General features: G+C 43.6%; 2 protein-coding genes across 34 annotated transcripts in view; one reads left to right on the top strand and one right to left on the bottom strand.

The window, feature by feature from the left end:
• Nucleotides 1–27,787, bottom strand: part of LOC135235493 (NACHT, LRR and PYD domains-containing protein 12-like) — a 419,768-nt gene that overhangs the window by 325,657 nt on the left and 66,324 nt on the right. The window lies entirely within an intron of this gene.
• On the top strand, nucleotides 4,088–8,009 carry LOC135235983 (echinoderm microtubule-associated protein-like 2). The gene is made up of 5 exons (XM_064302092.1): nucleotides 4,088–4,156; nucleotides 6,200–6,370; nucleotides 6,651–6,738; nucleotides 6,834–6,929; nucleotides 7,693–8,009. Exons 1-5 carry the CDS (start codon nucleotides 4,088–4,090, stop codon nucleotides 8,007–8,009), a joined length of 741 nt encoding a protein of 246 aa, XP_064158162.1.

Raw genomic sequence — 27,787 nt, 5'->3', positions numbered from 1 at the left:
CCATGTATCAGTATCTGCAGGGGTAAGTAGTACCCCTTGTTGTGAGAAGGAGCTGCTCCAAAGGGGAGTGACCTAGCTCCAGATGGGGTGGGGTTTAGGGTAACCCTAACCAAACCCACATTTGAGCCCTACAACCTAATTGTAGCTGTAGAATTACTCAATTAAAATTGATCAACTTGGGGAACTTCCGGTGGCCATGAGCGAGTAAGACGTGTGTTGTGGTAGCTCCCTAACCTTTTGGTAAGTTTCATCTCAGAGCGAGACAAAAACCTAACATAGCCACATATTAGTGTGGTATCACACTTGCAGTTACTCAATTAGGCATAAACTTTGAAATATCTAAACGAACAACAACAAAAAATGCCGACAGCCAAAAAAGACGCTGCAGAGGAAACAGGCCTCAAGGAAACACCGTGCTACCCTGAGACCCGGCACCCCAATGAAGATGTACCGTCTGCTGCTGATCCTGTACTCCGAGGAATAGATTCCCTCCAGTCAGAGTTAGACTCGGTAAAAAAGGAAGTGTGCGCCAGAATTGACTCTTAAGATTGAAGATGTTGTCGAATCACTGAGGTACTGAGGGACACCACAAATTCCAAGATGGAGGCTATACAACTAGCAGTGACCGAACAAGAGTCGGCCATAAAAGACATGGAGCACTCTCTTACATCTACAGCCAGTGAAATAACGAAACTAAAGGGTCAAGTGGATCATCTCACTACCGAGGTCACTCAACTAACAAAGAAATGCACAGACCTAGAAGGCAGATCTAAAAGGTAGAGGTAGAGACAAAACATACAAATTTCCGGAGTTCGGGAAGGTAAAGAATACGGCCAAAGCACACTCTGTTTCAGATTGCAAGGCTTCTGCACAGACATTTTCTGGATTTTTTAGGGAGATTGTAGGGATGAACATAGACCCAGATACAATGTTAATTGTTTTAGGAATATCTGGAAGGGCCCAGAGCCTAAGCATAGCTCAGTGTCATTTTATATCATATGGACTAATGACAGCCAAAAAACTCATACTCATGTTTTGGAAAAAGGTAGAGGCACCATCGTCTGAACTATGGCTTACCAAGCTATATGTACTGCACCTCGAAAGACTTAGATAGCTTTTAAAAGATAGGTTAAAAGAATTTGAAAGAATCTGGCTCCCTTTTATTTCATACTTGGACAAATAGCCCATTCACTTGTAACATGCTTCATCACCTATTGGGAGTTTGCTCTGTTTGTCTTATAGGTTTTTTTCTTCTTCTTTTTGTTTCCTTGACTTGTGTGATGTCTAATATAAAATAATAAAAATACACTTGAGGAAAAAAATAAAGATCAACTTGAATATCATGAAATGCAAAGTAAAATGTTTGAAGTCCTTTATTTTGAAAAATGTATTTCACTGAAAGAAAGTATATGTATTGTGAGCTTCCTGGCCAACTGAGGTTGCGGTTGCCAAACCAATACAAAAACCAGTACAGTGAGTCCCGGGGTCAGTTAACACAAAAGGAATTTATTGAGATTAAATTCTGGGGAAGGGGAAGCAAAAAATAACTGAAATTCTTCCCAGTCGGGGTATTAATCGTCCTCTCCAGGGCAAGTACGCTCCTCCTGGAGATACAAAGGGAACAATAGTTAGGAGCGTGATTGGGTACAGGCCAGCCCAGTCCAGGTCTGTCTCCTCTCTCCGTCGTCCTTCCAGCCATGTAGTAATTGTCCTCCAGCCCTCTGTCCTATAGGTGCGAGGAGACCACTCCCACAGTCAGACAGTGTGCCAGCCCTTTACCCCCAACCTATTCCACAGTCCTTTACCCTTGACAGTTTCAATCCTGTAATTCGTATTTTTTAAGTTGGCCCACGGCCGCTTACCACCCCAGGACCAGGTGAGGAGAGAAGCCAGGCGTAGTTTCTCTCTCTAGCCCCAGCCTGCCTCTCACTCCTTTGTTCTGCTCCTTATAACCTGTGAGGCAATCTGCTCAAGCAGCCTCAAGTGTGCTGCAGCACAGTGGAAAATTCCACATACCTGCACTCTGCTGTAGCCCTGTCCGTGGTGCTGATCGGTGGAAGCTCACCTGCTCTGCGGATTGCTGTCCCTGGTCCTGAAATCTTCCAAAATGTTGTTTGGGAGGTAATGCCCACTCACCACTTGCCCCAGTAGTCGCCGGTGGCGGTAGGCCTGGCCGCCCTGGTGCTTCTTGTGTTCTCCTGTGGAGCACCGACAGGGCCTTGGGGCACCACAACACACACACATACATACACTCATTCTCAATCGCACATACACACACACACACACACATACATACACTCATTCTCAATCGCACACACACTCTCACATCCACAGTAATTCACTCAAACAGACGCACACATTCATTCACAAATGCACACACCCACACACACACACACACACGTATAAACACACACAAACAAATTCTCTTACCCATACACACAGGCACCCGTGTGCACACACAGACATACACACATACATGCGTGCACACACACGCATACTCACATACTCACACACATGCACACACGCATACACATGCACTTGCACACACATACTCACATCCGTAGTCACTCCCACAAACATACGCACACATGCACACAAGCACATTCAGAAATACACACACACAAACACACTCTCACCCAATCACACACACACACAAACACAAACACACATACACACGTCGACACACTTGCAATCTTCCTTGACCAATGCCTTACCAGTGCAATTTCAGCTGTGCCCAATAATAACCTCAGTACAGCTTAAACCCTGTACATAGGAGTATGATCTTTTAGCAGGTTAAGGTTTATCACATCCTATCTAAATATGATTATATTTCTTATTACATTTGAATACATTTATATTGCAAATGTTCAAGGTGTGTTTATGAACTTTTTATTATTAAAACATTAATATAACATGTGTAACGAGTGTAATAATGGCAAAAGATGGCAGGGTAAAATGTTTTTGAAGAAATAATTCTCTCCTGTATCTACATCTTTGTATAAAAGAAGCCAGTGGCAAACTCCTCCACTTAAATGTGCATTTTGCTAGTTTTTACAGTTTCTTTCATTCCTTTTCATGCTTTCATTTGAGTTCGAATGTGCAAATTTCTGTGGGCAAATGCAGCTGATAGGGAGAATGCAAATGATCACTGCAGTGTACTTATTTCCTTTCATTACTGTAAACAATGATGGGTTGAGTTTCCTTATTTATTTTGTTTTGTTTGAACAGTTGCTGTAATTTTCTGTATCTTTAGACAATAATCTTCAGTGATTAAACCTGAATTATAAAAATATCAAATGCTTTGCTGTTATGATTTATTATTGTATGATGTATTGAACTCCTGTGACACAGTAGTACTTATTTCATTTGGGCTCAATGTGAGTAGATCAGAATGGGGCTGAAATCTACACAGATGAAGCAATAAAATTCATCTACAGTAGTGGAAATAAAATCCATTATAAGGAAAGTTGTGTAGCGTCTGATGAATGCTTGCTTCTTTTACTGCAGTGTAACCACAACTCAATACATTTTGAAAAGTCACTGCTTGCCTATTGAGCAGTTATGTTTCTGTTAACTCTCAAATAAATCATTTTCCTGCAGGTTTGAACCTGAATCTGCTGCACATCAGTTCAATGGATTAGGCCACTAAGCCACAATCAAGGCAGAAGTGTGGTTTGCATGACATCCAGTCTCTGAGATGTTCCTGAGACCCTACAGTTTTTCTCATTTTTTCATATGCATTTCTAATATCTGCAAGTACGATACAGTATGTTATGACTGCTTTGGCTGCTTTGAATGCAATGAGCTAAACCAACAACCGGCAAAATTCTTACCTTAAGACACAAATTGCTGTACCTACACACAAAGTACAAAACTCTAAATCACACTCAGTTTTCACAATACAGTCACCTCATATTAAGACTTCCAAATTATTATTGCTACACATGCAGATTGTAAAATAAAGGCAACATGTTTGCAATCCTGTCTCGTCCAACAACATTGCCCAGGTGAGTCGCATTGCAGCACGATTGGCAATCCCAACATAAAAGGCAGTTTCACAGCACTACATTCAGCAGTGTCTGACAACATGGAGCAGCCCAATGCGATTGGTACTGATGGACGGGCCGTGGCTGAGGCTGAGGTTGTGGTCAAGCAGGTAGCAGAAATCCTGCTGTATCGAATGAATTTAGAGCCACAGTGATTGACCATGTCATAAATCCAGGCATAACAATGGGAGAAGCTGGAAGGATTGTAAGGCCAAACTTAAAACTGTCAATAAGAGTTTTTGGACTGAACATTGATAAGTCAGTAATCTACTGCAAAATGTGATACTGTAATTACATTACAGGATTGTTGTGTTGGTGTCATTTTATATTATTTCTGTTACGTGACGAGCCTGTAAGCCATGTTAATCATTTTTATTAGAGACCGCGCAACTCTGTTTTTCCAAAATGCCGGCTTATTCCACATGGGGGAAAATTGCGTTTGTGTTAGGTATTCGTGTGGCAATGTCTGTTCTGTCTGTTCTGATAATGTGATTATTGTTCTTCTATCAGATAAGGCATGCTGGTGCAAGTTTATAATGTTGCATTTGTATGTGTTAATTTACTGTTTACTGTAATGTCTAGAGCATAATTGTTTCTGTTTAAATGGTTGGTTGAATAACACATATCACCGCTATTTTCACCGACCATGTTAAATGTACTCACTTGCGCGTCTCAGTTCCAAAGGCATGCTGATGTTAAACCCATATTCCAATCTGTTTGAAATGACACAAATTCTGCCTAGTCTGTTCAATCATCAGACATTTTCTTTATTCTACATATTATTTATGCCCAGCACCTGAACAAATTGGATATGCCCATTATACTGTACCATCTCCTTTGTAAGCTAAGTTCCTTTCAGCTGACTACATCCGAATCTGTACTATTGGCATTTTATGAGAGCTGAAAATGTACAACATTGTTAATCAGAAATTATATCTGTGTGGGTAAATTGGTAGATATGCTGCAGAACATAGTTTGTCATTGATTAATAAATATACCGGTATATCCTGGGCTTTCACTGATGGTTTAATTGTGGTACATATAGCACTGGCCTGATATGCATTCTATGTTTGCAGTTTGCTTCTACCTGACTGCTTCCTGCATGTTAGCTGAGACAATCCTCTTGTTAGAGCAGATACCTCCCTGCCCCACTGTCAAAACATTAAAAACTAAAGCCAAATATTTTTCACAGGTGAGCTGACAATCCAGCTTCCTGGAATACCCGAGACCTAAACCTGTCCTAAACAAAACAATCCCATGATCCTGTATCGACCGCCCCATATAAATTAATGTAACTTGACATAAATTTGCTAGCATGCTGTTATAAGTGTCCTGTCTTGTGTATTTGAAGTTAATATGAGAAAATGTGGTCGCTATCAGCATGTCCAGGAATCCCTACATATTCACAGTTGTAACCCAAGTTGCAGGATGCAAAACAGCCTTTAGGAAAGCAGTTTGAAATTAGGAAGCAACGTCTGCGCCATTGGGTTTAGTGGGTCGCGATGAGATAATTCCGAGCGTGTTGCTTGTCTTAAAGTTGATATAAGAAATAAGGCTGTATTAATATAACAAAATGTATATGTATGAAGTTGGTTTTTCACATTTAGACAGTTTATTATGTGTATTTTTACAGAACTTTCATTTTAATTGGCAACAATGTCCAGTTCTCTCTAATAAATTACGAAGTATGTCTTTCTCAGTTCAGAGGAGGTGAAAGAAAGAAAAAAGTAGTTGAAGAATTTTCAACAGTTTGGCATATTCCCTACATCAGTGAAATGTTGTTGTATACTGAGTCTACTGTTATGTACGCTTAGTGTAAAACATCACCACAGGTGTACGGGTTGATTACACAGGAATTTACAATCAGACGCACTTTTTTAATGTGAGATTGTTGATAAGCACTTAACTCATTGAGGCAAATCCAGTAAATCGATATATTTAAAATATAAATGGATTTCACTTACAGTGCAATGAAGGCATTTATAAAGTAATATATATCTATTTATCTTAATAATGTATGTAATATTCCTTCTATAAGGCTTCCATTCAGTGAAGACGTTTTTTCTTCATATAGCCCATATTTAATGATCTCATGAATGTGGTTTCTGAATTTATTTTTATATGGGCATCATTTTTTTAAAGGCTGACATTAGAGCACAGTTCATTTGTGTTGGAAATATTTTCAGTGTATACCATTATGCAGTCATCTGATCCTCTGCTTCACAGATGGGGCCTACCTGGCAGTGAAATCCCACGACAACTTTGTTTACATCTATGCTGTGACAGAGAATGGCAGGAAGTACAGCCGTGCCGGGAAATGCACGGTGGGTAAAATGCACTGCTTCATGGAATGTGTTGTCTTTTATTATGTTAATTTATTAGTCTTGCAAATAGAAATATCACATTTCAGAAACAAATGACCTCAGTTTTCTACAAACATCAGTCTATATCTGTACACATTCATATCATGAATAAACAAGATGTTAATATTGTGTTATGTCTAAAAGTCCCAATTGCAAAAGAATGTAGCAGTTGAAATAGTTAAAGGGGATAACACAGCCTCATTAATGCTTGACTTTGTTTCTGCTTAATTTTACTTCACAGGGCCACTCCAGTTTTGTGACCCACTTGGACTGGTCCGCCGACAGCCAGTACATCGTCACCAACTCAGGAGACTACGAGATCTTATTCTGTGAGCCTTTTTCTTAGAGAGTCGCAGTCTGGTCAGAGAGCCGGTCACAGTCCACACACTGCTGCTCACGCCCCCGTTCTTTCCCCGCTCCACAGGGGAAGCCGCGAGTGGCAAACACCTGACCAGTGCAGACACTGTGCGGAACCTGGAGTGGGCCGCCTCCACCTGCGTGCTAAGCTTCAGTGTGTTCAGTGAGTGGGTGTTCACCCCTGGGGCTGCTTTAGTGTGTTCGGTGAGTGGGTGCTCACCCCCCTGGGGCTGCTTTAGTGTGTTCGGTGAGTGGGTGTTCCCCCCTTGGGCTGCTTTAGTGTGTTCGGTGAGTGGGTGTTCACCCCTGTGGCTGCTTTAGCGTGTTTGGTGAGTGGGTGCTCACCCCCCTGGGGCTGCTTTAGTGTGTTCGGTGAGTGGGTGTTCACCCCTGGGGCTGCTTTAGTGTGTTCGGTGAGTGGGTGCTCACCCCCCTGGGGCTGCTTTAGTGTGTTTGGTGAGTGGGTGCTCACCCCTGGGGCTGCTTTAGTGTGTTCGGTGAGTGGGTGCTCACCCCCCTGGGGCTGCTTTAGTGTGTTCGGTGAGTGGGTGCTCACCCCTGGGGCTGCTTTAGTGTGTTCGGTGAGTGGGTGCTCACCCCCCTGGGGCTGCTTTAGCGTGTTCGGTGAGTGTCAGTTCAGGTTTAGTTCTGTCAGTTGAAAAGGGGGGCATTGGTGGAAATTGAGGAAAAAAGTAAATTACCCAAGCTTGTCAGGAAGCATTTTTAATATGTGGAACAACCTGCCAGGTCATGTAGTAGAGGCACAGACCCTCAGGGGTCTGTGTGCAGGTCTGATGCAGCATTTGATAATTTAGTTTGTGACTGGTTAGCGCTAGATACTCTCTCATTTGTAGGTAAATGGTATAGATGAGCTGAATGGTCTGTTCTCATCATGATGTGTTGTTATGTTTTTGTGTTCCTGTCAGGCATCTGGCCAGATGGTGCTGATGGTACAGATATCAACGCCGTGTGCAGGTCACATGACGCCAAGCTCCTGGTCTCTGCCGACGATTTTGGCAAAGTGCGCTTGTTCCCCAACCCCTGCTCACAGCCAAGGGTGAGAGCACTATCCCCAAATCCACAATCACATTACAGCTGTGCCTCCCAACATTCATACCCAAATCCACAATCACATTACAGCTGTGCTTCCCAACATTCATACCCAAATCCACAATCACATTACAGCTGTGACTCAACATTCATACGCAAATCCACAATCACATTACAGCTGTGTAGCCACTAGATGGGGCTCTGGCAAAACAGAAATAGCATGTCAAGAAGAATATTTAAAGCTATTTAAAGAGCTGTAGCTGCTACATGTGCTGTTTGCAGAAGTCTATATATAACCGAGTGGCTGTTGTATTTTAATATTTAAAGTACTTAATCTTGTTGTGGCACTAAGCACTTGATGCGTAGATAGAAGTATGCTAATGCTAGACTTGGCCTCTTTTGTTTTACTAATAAAGTTTCTACTTGAGTTTGATTGTGTACACTTTGTTTTTTTGAGAGTAAAACCTTGTGCCTTACTTCCAGTTCTGTTTTACTTTACTTCCAGTTGCCTGCAAAAAGTAGAGAATCCAACTGAACATATCATACATTTTGTGTCTTTCTGTGGTGTTATGACTTCACGCAGTCCCAGTGAGGAGGTATTCCTATGATGTGTGATTTAGATACAGAGGATTACTACGCTGATTGTGACATGGTCAGGTCTTGGTCATGTTTGCTGGAGGTGTGTTCTCTGAAATGACCTTGTGACCAGCACCATCACCTGCTGCCACTTGCTGTTGACTGTCAACATGACCGGGGCCAAGAAAAGAAAGGATGTGACATCAGCCTTCACCTTCTCTCTCGTTCTCCTCTCATCTGCCATGAAATTGGTTTTGGCCCAATGTATTTGCAGGCAATAGCCACGTCTTTGGAAGGCCGTGGATAAGGTCAACAGGGAAACCTACAGACCTGCCCTGCCCTGACTTCTGACTTGTTTATTTTGACATTTCCCAAAGGCGAGGCACAGTGGGAACATGTGATTAGCAAGATTTTGGGGGTTGGACCCAATGAACAGCTTGATCCACCTGCCTGTCAAAAAACAAATGAAATGTTGCTACTGCATAACACATGCAGCTTGTATTTAGAATGCATTTAATGTGTAAGGGAATCAAGATGTTACCAAAAACAGGTAAAATGACCGTTAGCCCAGGAAGAAGCAGATCAAAAGTTTGTAGTAAAAACAGGAAGATTTATTACGCAGCCGGCTACGGGAACAACTCAGCAAGGAAGTTCAAAATAGTATTGGTGGGTGATCAGATTTATACAGTTTCCAGTAGACTGGTATTTGCATATTGTGGAATTATATTGTTAAAAGGGAGCACTGCCTCTGATTGGTGATAGAGGCTGTGCTTCCTTCCGATTGGACCATTCAAATTCAAATCCATCCTACCTATTCAAACAGGTACCATTCACATTGAAATTGAATACAACAGGGGGGCTCACCCCCTTCCCCACCCGGGGCCCAGCGGAAACTTCCCAAACGCAGAATACACAAAACTGTCTGTTTCCCAACAGTCCCTCCTTTTTGACCCAACATAAAGCATATGGTCAGGTCAACTTGCTTACAGGAAATCAGAACAGTATTGTCAATTGGTCAGTTACACCTCCCACATATAGAACCCAGGCCTAAAATCCCCTTGTGGCACGCCTATGGCAACCGTGGCAAGGAAAAACTTCCAGATTTTAATATGAAGAAACCTTGAGCAGAACCCGGCTCACAAAGGAGAAGCCCATCTGCTGCTGGCCGGCACTGGGCAGACAGTAAGAGAGGTTGACCAATATTCTAAAAGTGTAGTAAGCATGATATATGAGAACCCATTGATATGGGTAAGGCCGGCTGAATAATGTTAAAGAAAACAAAGGAAAGAATTCTACAAGCGTCGTGTACAAGGCCTATTACCAGGTACAGGCACCTCTACTTACAATGTGACAATACACACAAATACCACCTTCTAGCCACTGGGCCATTTGTTGCCTTTTTTCTGCATTTGTTATTAGGGTTTAACACCCAGCTATGAAGTGCTGGAGCAGAGGTGTTTACTGGTGACATCAGGAGTGATTAGAATAGAGATAGTGGTAGAGGTGTCAGTTAGATTAGTGCAGTAGGAAATGTTAGGCATTGAGTAGTTTGGTTAGAAAGTAGTCCTCTGTTTGTCACCAATATTGTGCCATTCGCTATGGACCCAGTGGCTACCTTTCACTATATACCATACAACATTACAACAAAACACCAAAAATGTACAACATTAAAACAGGACACCAAAAATGTACAACATTAAAACGGGACACCAAAAATGTACAACATTAAAAATGTCTTTTGTGGGGCCATCATCCAGGTTCAACTTCCGCCTGCCGTGTTGGTGCACATGTCCTGGAACTATGTGTCTGAATGGAGAGATGGATAGCCCCCAGGGGCTATAAGGGTAGACAGGGATTATTGTGCCCCATGTTGGGTCTCACCCTTGTATTTTCCTAACTATGTAATGTAGGACCACACCAGAGTTCCAGTCACTGGAAGCAGCTGATGGAATCATGAGCCTGTGTGGTCCAGACCAAATTTGGATAAAATGTCGTCCAATTATGTTTTTCACCAGGATCCAGGTTCAACCAGGAATGTTGCTTTGTCCTCAGCCAGGTCAGGTCCAGTTCTGTGATCCCGTGAAAGACACTTGGGACACAAGCCTGCAATATTCACTCAAAACAAATGATTAGTCAGTTTGAATTGATTAGTTGGTTTCTTGTACCAATCCCCCATTTTGTATTGGGGGTTCCTGCACTAGTTAGGAATCTCCTATTCACCCACAAGCTCAAATATCACCAGTCATTTAAAATCCTTCCTCCATCTCTGGTGTATTTACATGGCCTCAGTTGCCCTTGGTAACCCCACAGATCACCCACAGTTACATTTTAATATTGTATAATATTTATAAATATATGTAGGGCTGATAGCCCTATAGGATGATACCTTATTTATTTATTTATTTATTTATTTATTTATTTTTACTCCCTTATCTTGGGCTCATAAATTAAGAATATTTAGGGGCTTATGGTGACCACATCCTTATGCTATTTCTTAATATATATATATGCAGCCCATGCCCAATAGATCACTACAGTCTCTTAAAGTGTAATCATTTCTCCACAATGCTTTGTTTCTAAAAAATGGGAAGACTACCATCAATTACCATGGTCAGGAAATCACCACTGCCTCTACTCAATTCATTCCCTGAATTACCATAAGATAGCAGCGTATCCCTAAAGGACCGTTCTCACCTTTTTCCTTAGCAGAGAACACATAGCAGCCTTCCTAACCGTCTTCACTTAACCTGTCTTTCACCATTTTTAGTCCCCACAATTGAAAAACTCTTCAGAGATCTGTAGATTAGTCATTATTAACCTTACTCCATTATTTCAGGTTCATATAGGGTCCGCAGTCCTTAGGCTAATAGACCGGAACCTCAATCAGTTTATAATACTATCTATGATTCTATTATATTACTTAGGTAATATAATCTGTCAACTATATTGTGTACACTTCATATCAATCTGTATCTAGATATAATAATATATAAGTATAAATGCGCGTTACTGGCCAACACTTAACAAACTATCAAGAACAATACGAACACGAAACAATAAAGACTCAGAACAATGTCAAACAACAATAATGACCCAAAACAGTATCGAAAACACAACAATGACGTGATTCACGTCGGACACGAGTAAGCTTCTTAGGAAGAGCGGCTATAATAGCCCACTCACCTAATACTCCAGGTACGGTACAACCTTCGTCCCCTGGACTGAGGGCCAAAAACTCAGCCTGCCTCAGCACAGACTCACAAAAACCTAAGTGAGAGACTACTCCCTTGTCTCTCACTCTAGGCCGAGGCGCAAAAACTCAACTCTCCTCGGGACATAAAAACACAGACAAGAGTACGCTTCGTAGGTATTTCTAAACCTACTACCCAAGATATGAAAATAGTTTGTCACCTTGGACTGCGGGTTGAAATGTCAACGTGCCGCGGTAACGTACTCACAGATACTCAAGTTAGAGACACTCCTTTGTCTTTAACTCTGAGCCGGGGCGCAAAAACTCAACTCTCCCCGGGACATGAAAACACAGACACGATATACGCTTCTTCGATCCACACAATCGAATAACCAGGCGTGAAAATAATTAGTCACTCTGGGCCGCGGGCCAAAAACTCAGCCTGCCGCAGATACGCAACCACGTATTCACCTTTTTGGCGTGAAAACTCACTCTCCTCAGGTTAGGATGAACCTCACCCTGTCACAATATAGCTATATTCCAAAACATAAACAGCGCTGGTACATTCAAACATTACCTGATACAAAATCAGTTAAAACATAACATCACAATAGACACAAAAAGACGCAGTTTTTAACTACAAACAATTAATTGCCTCTACACCGGTCAAGTTACAGTATAGGTTACATACCACTGGGTGGAGCGTTCCAGACCTCCGCAAGCTTGCCTTCCAATCGCCTAACTATATGGTGGAAGAACAAGGTACTCACTCCTCTTGCATTGGTCAGGGAACCCACGGAGGTCAGGAATCGAATCCACCCTGCTCGCAGCGCCAATTTGTAAGTGAATCAAGATGTTACCAAAAACAGGTAAAATGACCGTTAGGCCAGGAAGAAGCAGATCAAAAGTTTGTAGTAAAAACAGGAAGATTTATTACGCAGCCGGCTACGGGAACAACTCAGCAAGGAAGTTCAAAATAGTATTGGTGGGTGATCAGATTTATACAGTTTCCAGTAGACTGGTATTTGCATATTGTGGAATTATATTGTTAAAAGGGAGCACTGCCTCTGATTGGTGATAGAGGCTGTGCTTCCTTCCGATTGGACCATTCAAATTCAAATCCATCCTACCTATTCAAACAGGTACCATTCACATTGAAATTGAATACAACAGGGGGGCTCACCCCCTTCCCCCCCCGGGGCCCAGCGGAAACTTCCCAAACGCAGAATACACAAAACTGTCTGTTTCCCAACAACTGATTCTGGCAAAGATTTGGTTTGCATTTGGGGGTCTGTTGATCTCCCAAACCACCCCCCCCCCCCTTCCCCAACCACATTGTCTGCAATCACAATGTGAACCCCCACCCCCCACCAACCACAAACCTTCTAAAACCTTTTTTTAAAATAGATATCATCTTTTAACTTAAAAGGGTCTCCTGGATGCCTTTGAGCCTGGGTGGGGGGAGGGGGTCTCTGGATCAGTAAAGGTTGATAACCCCCATGTTAAAGGATGCGTAGTACTCATTTTCTTCAGTTCTGTCTGTATTTCAGTAAATATGTCATATTTATCCCCCCCAACCTCCTCCAACCCCCTACAGCTTCTTCAGGAAATTACTTGTGCCTGAGATGAGGGGTAGCTCTTTGGCAAAAAAATGTAGCTGTTCAAATGTTATTCTCATAGTAAATTAATTTTTATAGATTTAGACTGATAATTTCCCAAATGCTGTATATAAATAAGATGTACTTCGCCATCTTTTATTTTAGTTTTATATTAGTCACTCTCATCCTGTACAGATATATAGCACTGCATGGTCCAAGGCAGGATTGTTTATTTTTTTTGCAGAAACACTCTCACATGGAGAGGAAGGGTTTTTTGAACCAATCAGAACCTGAGGATGGTCAGTGTTTATTGAACCAATCAGAACCTGAGGATGGTCAGTTGCCTGAACTGAGGAAGCCATCCCATCACTTTGAGATAACGTCAGGGAGCCTGAGTCTCAACTTTACGTCTCATTCTGTAGAGAGCTTCTCCTTCATCAGTGTCATTACACCAGGGGTTAATTCCAACCGCATATTTTATCCATCCTCATCTCGGTCCTCGCGTAACCTGGAAATCAATCAAATCCGCCATCTTTAAGGATGTTCCAATCCATTTAATGCTCCTTGGAGGAGCAAGGAGGCTCCTGGAGGATGCTTCAGTGAGGATACATCTTTCTTGGAGCGTGTGACATGTAAATGATCTACCTGTGGTCCACCTCTCCACATTTGCTGACTGTAAATGGCCTGGCTTCAAACTGATGCTAAGCAAGGACGTTCCATTTGCCTAACACATGCTGCCTCGATTCCTCCCTCCTGGTATCTCATCCTTGCATCTTTTCTTCACGTCCTTCGTTCAGTGGCGCTAAGAAGCAAGGAAAGGACAGGAAGAGTTTCAAGGAGTGAAAATAAGTGATTGGAATGAACCCATGGACACTGGTTTTCTACTCGATCAATGAGGAAATACTGCCCCCTACAGCCCCACCAACGCTAATACTCTACCACACTGATGGCATGTTTAAACAAAAAAAACTCTAAAAAACGCAGGAAAAGGGAAAAGGAAAAAAAACTCTGCTGGGTCCAGCTCTGGCTGGTTCCTTCTGTCACGTTTTGGGGGTGAGGACCCAGGTGCGGAGTGAAAAACACAGGAAGCTCAAAAGGAAAGTTTAAACAAAAACCTTTACTTCAAAAATATAAACAAAAGGCCACACAGGGCAACTCTCTAAAACACAAAAATCTTCAGAAAGGGAAAAAGCAAAACTTCTCAAAATCCAAATGAACACAGAGCAGGACAAGGGCGAGGCAGAACACAGGAGACACAACAGCAGAGCATACACAGGCGGAAAACACAGAGGCAGAAACACAAGCAGGCGGAACACAAGCAGAACACACTAGAACACAAGCAGGCAGATGCATACATAAGAACAGGAACCAGAACCCGAGTCTTCTTCTTCTTTTTTTCTCTGGTTTTAATGGCGGTTGGAAAACCTACATTGGTGCATTACCGCCCCCTACTGTGTACATTGGCATCTGATTTAGTTCTCAAAAAAAATTAAATAAAACAATAGCCCCACCCTCCCATACCTGAACCACGATTTTTTGCTATTTCGCTATATCCCTGGCGTCTGACTCCCTTCAAACCCTTTCGTCAAAATTTCCTGTATTTCCTGTATTTCCGTCCCCCTTCACAAGATCCCAAGATCTCTTTCGCTGCATCCACCACCATCCTGATTCTCTCTAATTTTGTGTCTATCTCGCTTGCACAGTTAATCACCATCGCAATAAATGCCAGAAACCTTCTATTCAAATGCATGATTTCTTTGTCACATCTCCCTTGATCTTTTCCCTCTATTCCAGTTCTATTCTGCTCCTTCCTCTCAGTTCCCGCTTCTGCCCTCACTCTCTTCGTTGCTTCTGCATGTTATTTTATTCTGTACTCGTGTTCTTTCCACCTCGCTTTCCCTCTTCTTTCTGTCACACTGCATTTCTCCTGCTTCATGATTTCTCCCACAGTGAAAGCATATTGCCTGTTCTTTACACACCGTACAATCAGAACACCCATCTTTCCCACACCTTCTACACCTGTGATCCTTTTTCCTACACACTGCTGCCAGGTGTTCATAATCCTGACACCAATAGCACCTCAGTGGAACCCTCTCATATTCCCTCACCCTGTAACAAACATAATATAAATAGACCCTTTCTCCCTCAAATTCTAAAAGTACTGATCCATGTTCTTGTTCTTTTCCCTCCCGATAGCTTTTCATCCGCTTTGCCCCTAAAACTCCTTCTACCTCCAAAAAACAATCGGCGTCTACTGACAATGAGACCCCACTAATAACACCTTTCCGTAGCGTTCTTTCTCTCATTAAAAAACAAACTGCTTTTGTCGATTCAAGTCTTTTTATTTTAAGAGCCATGTACCTCAGTCTTTTCGACTGACACTACATGATTACAATTAACCCCCTGATTACCCTCACTGCTCTTACTTCCTCAATCTCCTTCTTTATGAGTCTCCCTATTTTATGGGCATCATTAAAAATGCAATTTGGGCTGAAGCCCAATGCTTGACACTGAGGTTTGACTTTGGGTCTGGTTTTACCCACATTAGTGTTTATCTGTGGCTTCCTAGAGAGAAATAAGAGCACTGATGTGTAATGTGTAATCCTGAAATCACACACAATAAAAAAATCTGTGTGACGATAAAAAAATGCAGAGTTCAAGTCCCAGGTTCGCGTCCTCTCTGCATGGAGCTAGCATGTTCCTGTGTTTGTGCTGGTTTCCTCTGTGTCCATATAGTCCTAATAAAGAAAGAATTATGCAATTCTGTCTACAGATACACAGTCAACACTGAATCTGTAATTTTACACAACATAAAGGGTCCCTTCAGAATAAGAAACATCAGTGTCCATGTTCTTGCTCACAAGTGAAAACATGCAAACATTTATGCAACAACAACAATTTGATGATACTCGTAGTGCAACAGTAATGCCCAGAAAGCCAAACTTCATGCTGACCAGAGAAAGCTTGTGTAATCCATTTATTAGTGTGGTTGCCTTAGGGCAACTACACTATTATTATTGCACATATTATTATTATTATTATTAGTGTGGTTGCCTTAGGGCAACTACACTATTATTATTGCACATATTCTTTATTATTATTAGTGTGGTTGCCTTAGGGCAACTACACTATTATTATTGCACATATTATTATTATTATTTTTTTTATTATTCTATCTTTCCACCCATTTTTTGGACCGCTACTCCTCCCAGAGTTTTCGCACCACATATACGTGCAAAATGTCAAATCGAGCGGCTTGATCGGGAATGGTGTGCTATTACTTTGTGGAAAGATTGGTTGCACGGTTTTTGAAAAATTTGAATTTTTGTGGGCAATTTTTCCCATAGAGAATGAATGGCGGAATGTTTACCTTTGTGATGTCACAATGCTCTGTCTTCTCACCCTTGTGATGTCACAATGCCCTGTCTTCTGGCAGCAGTACTCTGGTCTCTCTCTAGATTTGAACATTCGGCCATTCATCTCTATGGGGAAAAATTGCCCACAAATTGTGCAATGCCTCATTGGACATGGTAGAGAGTCCATTGTCCATTGGTGGAGATCAGCCTCGCCCCCCTTCCTGATTGGCTGATGTTTGATATTTCATAACTTTTGAACCGTTTGTCATAGAGAACTATGGGTCGCGTCATTGGACTCAGTAAAGACCTAGCAACCGCCTAGAACTCCATAGCAACCCCCTAGCAACACCCTAGCAACCACCTAAAACACCCTAGCAACGGCCTAGAACTCCATAGCAACCACCTAACAACACACTAGCAACCACCTATAACTCCATAGCAACCGCCTAGCAACACCCTAGCAACCGCCTATAACTCCATAGCAACCACCTAGCAACACCCTAGCAACTGCCTAGAACTCCATAGCAACCACCTAGCAACACCCTAGCAACACCCTAGCAACCACCTAGAACCCCTTAGCAACCACCTAGCAACACCCTAGCAATGGCCTAGAACTCCATAGCAACCACCTAGCAACACCGTAGCAACCACCTAGAACTCCATAGCAACCACCTAGCAACACCATAGCAACCACTTAGAATACCCTAGCAACCCCCTAGAAACACCCTAGCAACCACCTATAACTCCATAGCAACCACCTAGCAACATCCTAGCAACCACCTAGAATACCCTAGCAACACCCTAGCAACCGCCTATAACTCCATAGCAACCGCCTAGCAACACCCTAGCAACCACCTAGAACTCCATAGCAACCACCTAGCAACACCCTAGCAACCGCCTAGAACTCCATAGCAACCACCTAGCAACACCCTAGCAACACACTAGCAACCACCTAGAACTCCATAGCAACCATCTAGCAACACCCTAGCAACGGCCTCGAACTCCATAGCAACCACCTAGCAACACCATAGCAACCACCTAGAACTCCATAGCAACCACCTAGCAACATCCTAGCAACCACTTCGAATACCCTAGCAACACCCTAGCAACGACCTAGAACTCCATAGCAACCACCTAGCAACACCCTAGCAACCGCCTAGAACTCCATAGCAACCACCTAGCAACACCATAGCAACCGCCTAGAACTCCATAGCAACCACCTAGCAACACCCTAGCAACCACCTAGAACTCCATAGCAACCACCTATCAACACCCTAGCAACGGCCTAGAACTCCATAGCAACCACCTAGCAACACCATAGCAACCACCTAGAACTCCATAGCAACCACCTAGCAACATCCTAGCAACCTCTTCGAATACCCTAGCAACCCCCTAGCAACACCCTAGCAACCACCTAGAACTCCATAGCAACCACCTAGCAACACCCTAGCAACAGCCTAGAACTCCATAGCAACCACCTAGCAACACCATAGCAACCGCCTAGAACTCCATAGCAACCACCTAGCAACACCCTAGCAACCACGTAGAACTCCATAGCAACCACCTAGCAACACCCTAGCAACGGCCTAGAACTCCATAGCAACCACCTAGCAACACCATAGCAACCGCCTAGAATTCCATAGCAACCACCTAGCAACACCATAGCAACTGCCTAGAACTCAATAGCAACCACCTAGCAACACCCTAGCAACCACCTGGAACACCATAGCAACCACCTAGCAACACCCTAGCAACCACTTGGAACACCATAACAACTGCCTAGCAACACCCTAGCAACCACCTATAACTCCATAGCAACCACCTAGCAACATCCTAGCAACCACTTAGAATTCCCTAGCAACCCCCTAGCAACCACCTGGAACTCCATAGTAACCACCTAACAACACACTAGCAACCACCTGGAACACCATAGCAAATGCCAAGCAACACCCTAGCAACCAGCTATAACTCCATAGCAAATGCCTAGCAACACCCTAGCAACTGCCTATAACTCCATAGCAACCACCTAGCAACATCCTAGCAGCCACCTAGAATACCCTTGCAACACACTAGCAACTGCCTATAACTCCATAGCAAATGCCTAGCAACACCCTAGCAACCACCTAGAACTCCATAGCAACCACCTAGCAACACCCTAGCAACCACCTGGAACACCATAACAACTGCCTAGCTACACCCTAGCAACCGCCTAGAACTCCATAGCAACCACCTAGCAACATCCTAGCAACCACTGAGCATACCCTAGCAACCACCTAGCAATGCCCTAGCAACCACCTGGAACTAAATAGCAACCACCTGAAACTCCATAGCAACCACCTAGCACCACCCTAGCGACCGCCTAGGATTCCATGGAACCACTTAGAACTCCATAAAACCACCTAGCAACACCCTAGCAACTGCCTCAGACATCATAGCAACTACCTACCACTGTTCACTCCGTTCAGCACAAAGTCGACTTTGCGTTGGCGGCAACCACACTTCACAATTTCTGCAGGAATTGTCTAGTTATTATTATTATTCCACCCATTTTTTGGACCGCTACTCCTCCCAGAGTTTTCGCACCACATACACGTGCAATATGTCAAATCGAGCGGCCTGATCGGGAATGGTGTGCTATTACTTTGTGGAAAGATTGGTTGCACGGTTTTTGAAAAATTTGAATTTTTGTGGGCAATTTTTCCCATAGAGAATGAATGGCGGAATGTTCACCTTTGTGATGTCACAATGCTCTGTCTTCTCACCTTTGTGATGTCACAATGGGCTGTCTTCTAGCAGCAGTACTCTGGTCTCTCTCTAGGTTTGAACATTGTGTCATTCATCTCAATGGGGAAAAATTGCCCACAAATTGTGCAATGTCTCATTGGACATGGTAGAGAGTCCTTTGTCCATTGGTGGAGATCAGCCTTGCCCCCCTTCCTGATTGGCCGATATTTGATATTTCATAACTTTTGAACAGTTTGTCATAAAGAACTATGGGTCGCGTCATTGGACTCAGTAAAGACCTAGCAACCGCCTAGAACTCCATAGCAACCCCCTAGCAACACCCTAGCAACCACCTAGCAACACCCTAGCAACCGGCTATAACGCCATAGCAACCACCTAGCAACACCATAGCAACCACCTAGAACACCATAGCAACGACCTAGCAACACCCTAGCAACCACCTGGAACCCAATAGCAACCACCTAGCAACACCCTAGCAACAATCTGGAACACCATAACAACTGCCTAGCAACACCCTAGCAACCACCTGGAACACCATAGCAAGGACCTAGCAACACCCTAGCAACCACCTGGAACACCGTAACAACTGCCTAGCAACACCCTAGCAACCGCCTATAACTCCATAGCAACCACCTAGCAACATCCTAGCAACCACTTAGAATACCCTAGCAACCACCTAGCAACACCCTAGCAACCACCTAGAACTCCATAGCAACCACCTAACAACACACTAGCAACCACCTGGAACACCATAACAAATGCCTGGCAACACCCTAGCAACCACCTAGAACTCCATAGCAACCACTTAGCAACACCATAGCAACCACCTGGAACACCATAGCAACCACCTAGCAACACCCTAGCAACCACCTGGAACACCATAACGACTGCCTAGCAACACCCTAGCAACTGCCTATAACTCCATAGCAACCACCTAGCAACATCCTAGCAACCACCTACAATACCCAAGCAACACCCTAGCAACCGCCTATAACTCCATAGCAACTGCCTAGCAACATCCTAGCAACCACTTAGAATACCCTAGCAACCCCCTAGCAACACCCTAGCAACACCCTGGCAACCACATAGAACTCCATAGCAACTACCTACCACTGTTCACTCTGTTCAGCAGAAAGTCGACTTTGCATTGGCGGCAACCACACTTCACAATTTCTGCAGGAATTGTCTAGTTATTATTATTATTCTTTCCGCCTGTTTTTTGGACCGCTACTCCTCCCAGAGTTTTCGCACCACATACACGTGCAATATGTCAAATCGAGCGGCTTGATCGGGAATGGTGTGCTATTACTTTGTGGAAAGATTGGTTGCACGGTTTTTGAAAAATTTGAATTTTTGTAGGCAATTTTTCCCCATAGGGAATGAATGGCGGAATGTTCACCCTTGTGATGTCACAATGCTCTGTCTTCTCACCCTTGTGATATCACAATGCCCTGTCTTCTAGCAGCAGTACTCTGGTCTCTCTCTAGATTTGAACATTCTGCCATTCATCTCTATGGGGAAAAATTGCCCACAAATTGTACAATGCCTCATTGGACATAGTAGAGAGTCCTTTCTCCATTGGTGTAGATCAGCCTTGCCCCCCTTCCTGATTGGCCGATGTTTGATATTTCATAACTTTTGAACCGTTTGTCATAGAGAACTATGGGTCGCGTCATTGGACTCAGTAAAGACCTAGCAACCCCCTAGCAACACCCTAGCAACCACCTAGAACTCCATAGCAACCACCTAACAACAGACTAGCAAACACCTGGAACACCATAGCAAATGCCTGGCAACACCCTAGCAACTGGCTATAACGCCATAGCAACCACCTAGCAACACCATAGTAACCACCTAGAACACCATAGCAACCACTTAGCAACACCCTAGCAACCACCTGGAATACCATAGCAACCACCTAGCAACACCCTAGCAACAGTCTGGAACACCATAACAACTGCCTAGCAACACCCTAGCAACCACATGGAACACCATAGCAACGACCTAGCAACTCCCTAGCAACCACCTGGAACACCATAACAACTGCCTAGCAACACCCGCGCAACCGCCTAAAACTCCATAACAACCACCTAGCAACATCCTAGCAACCACTTAGAATACTCTAGCAACCGCCTAGCAACACCCTAGCAACCACCTGGAACACCATAGCAACCACCTAGCAACACCCTAGCAACAATCTGGAACACCATAACAACTGCCTAGCAACACCCTAGCAACCACATGGAACACCAAAGCAACGACCTAGCAACACCCTAGCAACCACCTAGAACTCCATAGCAACCACCTAGCAACACCCTAGCAACTGCCTAGAACTCCATAGCAACCACCTAGCAATACCCTAGCAACCATCTAGAACTCCTTAGCAACCACCTAGCAACACCTTAGCAACGGCCTAGAACTCCATAGCAACCACCTAGCAACACCATAGCAACCGCCTAGAACTCCATAGCAACCACCTAGCAACACCCTAGCAACCACCTAGCAACACCCTAGCAACCGCCTAGAACTCCATAGCAACCACCGAGCAACACCCTAGCAACCACCTAGAACTCCATAGCAACCACCTAGCAACACCCTAGCAACGGCCTAGAACTCCATAGCAACCACCTAGCAACACCATAGCAACCGCCTAGAACTCCATAGCAACCACCTAGCAACACCCTAGCAACCACCTAGCAACACCATAGCAACCGCCTAGAACTCCATAGCAACCACCTGGAACACAATAGCAACCAACTAGCAACACCCTAGCAACCACTTGGAACACCATAACAACTGCCTAGCAACACCCTAGCAACCACTTGGAACACAATAGCAACCACCTAGCAACACCCTAGCAACCACCTAGAACTCCATAGCAACCACCTAGCAACACCATAGCAACCGCCTAGAACTCCATAGCAACACCCTAGCAACACCCTAGCAACCACCTAGCAACACCATAGCAACCGCCTAGAACTCCATAGCAACCACCTAGCAACACCCTAGCAACCACCTGGAACACCATAGCAACCACCTAGCAACACCTTAGCAACCACTTGGAACACCATAACAACTGCCTAGCAACACCCTAGCAACCACTTGGAACACCATAACAACTGCCTAGCAACACCCTAGCAACCGCCTATAACTTCATAGCAACCACCTAGAATACCCTAGCAACCCCTTAGCAACCACCTGGAACTCCATAGCAACCACCCAACAACACACTAGCAACCACCTGGAACACCATAGCAAATGCCTAGCAACACCCTAGCAACCAGCTATAACTCCAAAGCAACCACCTAGCAACACCATAGCAACCACCTAGAACTCCATAGCAACCACCTAGCAACACCCTAGCAACCACCTGGAACACCATAGCAACCACCTAGCAACACCCTAGCAACCACCTGTAACACCATAACAACTGCCTAGCAACACTATAGCAACAACCTAGCAACATGCTAGCAACCACCTAGCAACACCCTAGCAACCGCCTATAACTCCATAGCAACCATCTAGCAACATCCTAGCAGCCACCTAGAATACCCTAGCAACACCCTAGCAACTGCCTATAACTCCATAGCAAATGCCTAGCAACACCCTAGCAACTGGCTATAACTCCATAGCAACCACCTAGCAACACCCTAGCAACCACCTGGAACACCATAACAACTGCCTAGCAACACCCTTGCAACCGCCTAGAACTCCATAGCAACCACCTACCAACCACTTAGCATACCCTAGCAACCACCTAGCAATGCCCTAGCAACCACCTGGAGCTCAATAGCAACCACCTGAAACTCCATAGCAACCACCTAGCACCACCCTAGCGACCGCCTAGAATTCCATGAAACCACTTAGAACTCCATAGAACCACCTAGCAACACCCTAGCAACTGCCTCAGACATCATAGCAACTACCTACCACTGTTCACTCCGTTCAGCACAAAGTCGACTTTGCGTTGGCGGCAACCACACTTCACAATTTCTGCAGGAATTGTCTAGTTATTATTATTATTCTTTCCGCCTGTTTTTTGGACCGCTACTCCTCCCAGAGTTTTCGCACCACATACACGTGCAATATGTCAAATCGAGCGGCTTGATCGGGAATGGTGTGCTATTACTTTGTGGAAAGATTGGTTGCACAGTTTTTGAAAAATTTGAATTTTTGTGGGCAATTTTTCCCCATAGGGAATGAATGGCGGAATGTTCACCCTTGTGATGTCACAATGCTCTGTCTTCTCACCCTTGTGATGTCACAATGCCCTGTCTTCTAGCAGCAGTACTCTGGTCTCTCTCTAGATTTGAACATTCTGCCATTCATCTCTATGCGGAAAAATTGCCCTCAAATTGTACAATGCCTCATTGGACATGGTAGAGAGTCCTTTGTCCATTGGTGTAGATTAGCCTTGCCCCGCTTCCTGATTGGCCGATGTTTGATATTTCATAACTTTTGAACCGTTTGTCATAGAGAACAATGGGTCGCGTCATTGGACTCAGTAAAGACCTAGCAACAGCCTAGAACTCCATAGTAACCCCCTAGCAACATCCTAGCAACCGGCTCTAACTCCATTGAAACGACCTAGGAACTACATAACAACCAGCTAGAGCACCCTAGCAACCGTCTAGAATTCCATAGCAACCACCTGGAACACCATAGCAAATGCCTAGCAACACCCTAGCAACCGGCTATAACTCCATAGCAACCACCTAGCAACATCCTAGCAACCACCTAGAACTCCATAACAACCACCTAACAACACCCTAGCAAACACCTGAAACACCATAGCAACCACCTAGAAACACCCTAGCAACAATCTGGAACACCATAACATCTGCCTAGCAACACCCTAGCAACCACATGGAAGACCACAGCAACGACCTAGCAACACCCTAGCAACCACCTAGAACTCCATAGCAACCACCTAGCAACACCATAGCAACCACCTAGCAACACCCTAGCAACCACCTGGAACACCATAACAACAGCCTAGCAACACCCTAGCAACCGCCTATAACTCCATAGCAACCACCTAGCAACATCCTAGCAACCACTTAGAATACCCTAGCAACCCCCTAGCAACACCCTAGCAACCACCTAGAACTCCATAGCAACCACCTAGCAACACCCTAGCAACCGCCTAGAACTCCATAGCAACCACCTAGCAACACCATAGCAACCGCCTAGAACTCCATAGCAACCACCTAGCAACATCCTAGCAACCACTCAGAATACCCTAGCAACCCCCTAGCAACACCCTAGCAACCACCTAGAAGTCCATAGCAACCACCTAGCAACACCCTAGCAACCGCCTAGAACTCCATAGCAACCACCTAGCAACACCCTAGCAACCACCTAGAACTCCATAGCAACCACCTAGCAACACCCTAGCAACCACCTGGAACACCATAGCAACCACCTAGCAACACCCTAGCAACCACGTGTAACACCATAACAACTGCCTAGCAACACTATAGCAACCACCTAGCAACCACCTAGAATACCCTAGCAACACCCTAGCAACTGCCTATAACTCCATAGCAAATGCCTAGCAACACCCTAGCAACCGGCTATAACTCCATAGCAACCACCTAGCAACACCCTAGCAACCACCTGGAACACCATAACAACTGCCTAGCAACACCCTAGCAACCGCCTAGAACTCCATAGCAACCACTTAGCATACCCTAGCAACCACCTAGCAATGCCCTAGCAACCACCTGGAGCTCAATAGCAACCACCTGAAACTCCATAGCAACCACCTAGCACCACCCTTGCGACCGCCTAGAATTCCATGAAACCACTTAGAACTCCATAGAACCACCTAGCAACACCCTAGCAACTGCCTCAGACATCATAGCAACTACCTACCACTGTTCACTCCGTTCAGCACAAAGTCGACTTTGCGTTGGCGGCAACCACACTTCACAATTTCTGCAGGAATTGTCTAGTTGAAGTTATTATTGAAGTTATTACAAGGCTATCTCTCAGAACTCTGCAAAATCATTAGTACTGCTTAATTTACTTGTCATGCAGATTCTATTATGTTTGCCACAGCCCAAACATGAGATTACGGTTCAAACTATTACAGTTTTTCCATGTTCTCTCTTCTCAAAACTGATTCATTCCACCAAAACAATACACACAGCTATCATATGAATATCTCTTACAGAGCATCAATTACAGTTTTTCTCAACTGTTTAAATACGTTTTCTGAAACTATAGCTCAATTTCTCAAAACTCTACACACAAAGCACAGCAACAGTTAACCTTTTGCCAAAACTACACAAATCTCTTGCAAAATGCATTCATGCATTCAAAACCATGTTCTCTCTTCTCAAAACTGACTTTTTCCATCAAAATGATTCACACAGGCCTCATATGAATAGGTCTTATTGAGCATTGATTTCACATTGGTGCGATAAATTTAAAAACACAACCATCAAAATACAGTATATATGTTCTGGCCTCATGAGGTCATGTTACATATTCAAGTGTATAAAATCATGTAAAAATTGCTTCTTTTTTATCCTTTTTTGAAGTTTTAGTTTTCTTTTCAGGGGGTCCCCAAATAGGCTGCAATTTTACAGTAAATATAAAGACTGTTGCCATGATACAATACAGTAAATTTCTCATCAAATAAATAGTGCATTTGCTAGGCCACATTATTTTTTCCCTTTTCAGTTGTTGTTACGTCCCCTCCCCTTTTCAGTGTCCAATTTCACAATTGATATCAACGTTGAATCACGGCTCTAGTTACTGGCTTCGTTTAAGAATGCCAACAATCTGGAAAAATACGGAATCGTCCCTTATTTTGACAGTAGATAGGCATTCCGTATTTAAGTCATGTCTACATGTCTACGGGACGCATTTTCATCCATATCTTTGTAAAGGATTGTGTTTATATTATCCGCTGTTTTGAATACAATTAAATAGTTGGCTAGCTAGCTAACCGGCATAACATTACATTACATTACAGGCATTTAGCAGACGCTCTTATCCAGAGCGACTTACACAACTTTTACTGCAGTCTTTAATTTGTTCAACTGTCATTTGCACACCTCAACAGTTCTCATGTTTTAAGCATTGCTGGATATATTGCTATGAACTGCTGTGTTTCACAAATTACCCAGATGATGTCTTAATTAACAATCAAGAACAATTTGTATATTGCTGGGATCATACATAGTCTATCATTACCCTTTCATTGATTAATGTTACATTTTGACCACATACTTCTAAAGAATAGTACCGTCAAAAATCATGTTAAAAAGCCAGCATGATCACTTTGACATCACTTCCAATAGATATTTTGGAGAAAATAGTGCTGTCATTTAGACTCAATGATACCAAAAACAAGACCCACTGCCCTTTCCACACAAGGTTAGGTACGGCATTGATGATTCTTTACTTTTTCTCTTTTTCTTACATTGTAATTTACTTTCAGTTCAGTGAACTCTTGAGAACCTGTCAACTTCTGCCTTGAAACTCAACCTCTGGAGCACTTGCAGCATTGTCACATGGCCACCAGGTGGCAGAATGCATCTGCTTTGTGTTTACAGCATTTCAACAAACTCACAGATCTGATAGTCGTCAAAAAAATACTTTTGCTCATTTCCAGCTCCTGCCACAATATATAATGATTTTATTAAATTCTATTTAGCATGAGGATGGAGGTGCAATTTCAAAGAAATGCACTGGTCGACGCACTGACGATGCTTATTGTTGCTGTATACAGAGCACACACAGCACACTGATGCACACTGCCTCAGAGTACATTAACACACAGTCTGCCAGGCCCCAGCCCCCCCCCCCCCACACACACACACACATATATACACACACGCACATGCACATGCACAAAGAGATTCGAATACCACAGCTGTTCTGCTATGTTTCAAAAACAATGTTTTAACAAGGCCAAATTACTTGAAAGAATTCAGGAAACATTGGGCAGCATTGCTGTGGAATACAGCTTGTTTAATTTGTGTGAGTTAAGATAGCCAATATTGTTTCATGTAACTTGGCACAATTTTAATATTAATACTTTTAATGGCAGGCGTAGATTTTAAGAAATGACTTATAGATCGTGCTTTGTGTGTGTGTAACTTGGCATTTCTGTACGTTGAAAAAGTGTTTTTCATCAGATGTAATTACAGTATCACATTTTGCAATTATTGACTAATCAATGTTCAGTCCAAAAACTCTTATTAGAGGCCACTGTTGACCTTTTAAAGTCTGGCTGTACAATCCTTCTAGCTTCTCTCATTGTTAGGCCTGGATTTATAACATGGTCAATCACAGTGGCTCTAAATTAATTTGATCATGATCTAAATTTGTCCATCAATACCAACTGCATTGGGCTGCTCCATGTTGTCAGAAAGTGCTGAATGTAGTGCTGTAAATCAGCCTTTTATGTAGTGCTGAAGGGATTACCAATCGTGCTGCAATGAAACTCACCTGGGCAATGTGGTTGGAAGTGACAAGACAGGATTGCACG

Source organism: Anguilla rostrata, chromosome 12, assembly GCF_018555375.3.
Source record: "Anguilla rostrata isolate EN2019 chromosome 12, ASM1855537v3, whole genome shotgun sequence".
NCBI classification, from domain to species: Eukaryota; Metazoa; Chordata; class Actinopteri; order Anguilliformes; family Anguillidae; genus Anguilla; species Anguilla rostrata.
Note: the sequence above shows the minus strand (reverse complement) of the source record. Positions and strands in the feature narration are given on the sequence as shown.

Bases quoted from the DNA above. Each gene is read 5' to 3' on its own strand.
- LOC135235983 (XM_064302092.1), top strand. From the start codon at position 4,088: ATGGAGCAGCCCAATGCGATTGGTACTGATGGACGGGCCGTGGCTGAG. The intron at 6,371-6,650 runs GTGGGTAAAATG...TTTACTTCACAG, and splicing joins GCCGTGCCGGGAAATGCACG to GGCCACTCCAGTTTTGTGAC. The intron at 6,930-7,692 runs GTGAGTGGGTGT...TGTTCCTGTCAG, and splicing joins GCTAAGCTTCAGTGTGTTCA to GCATCTGGCCAGATGGTGCT.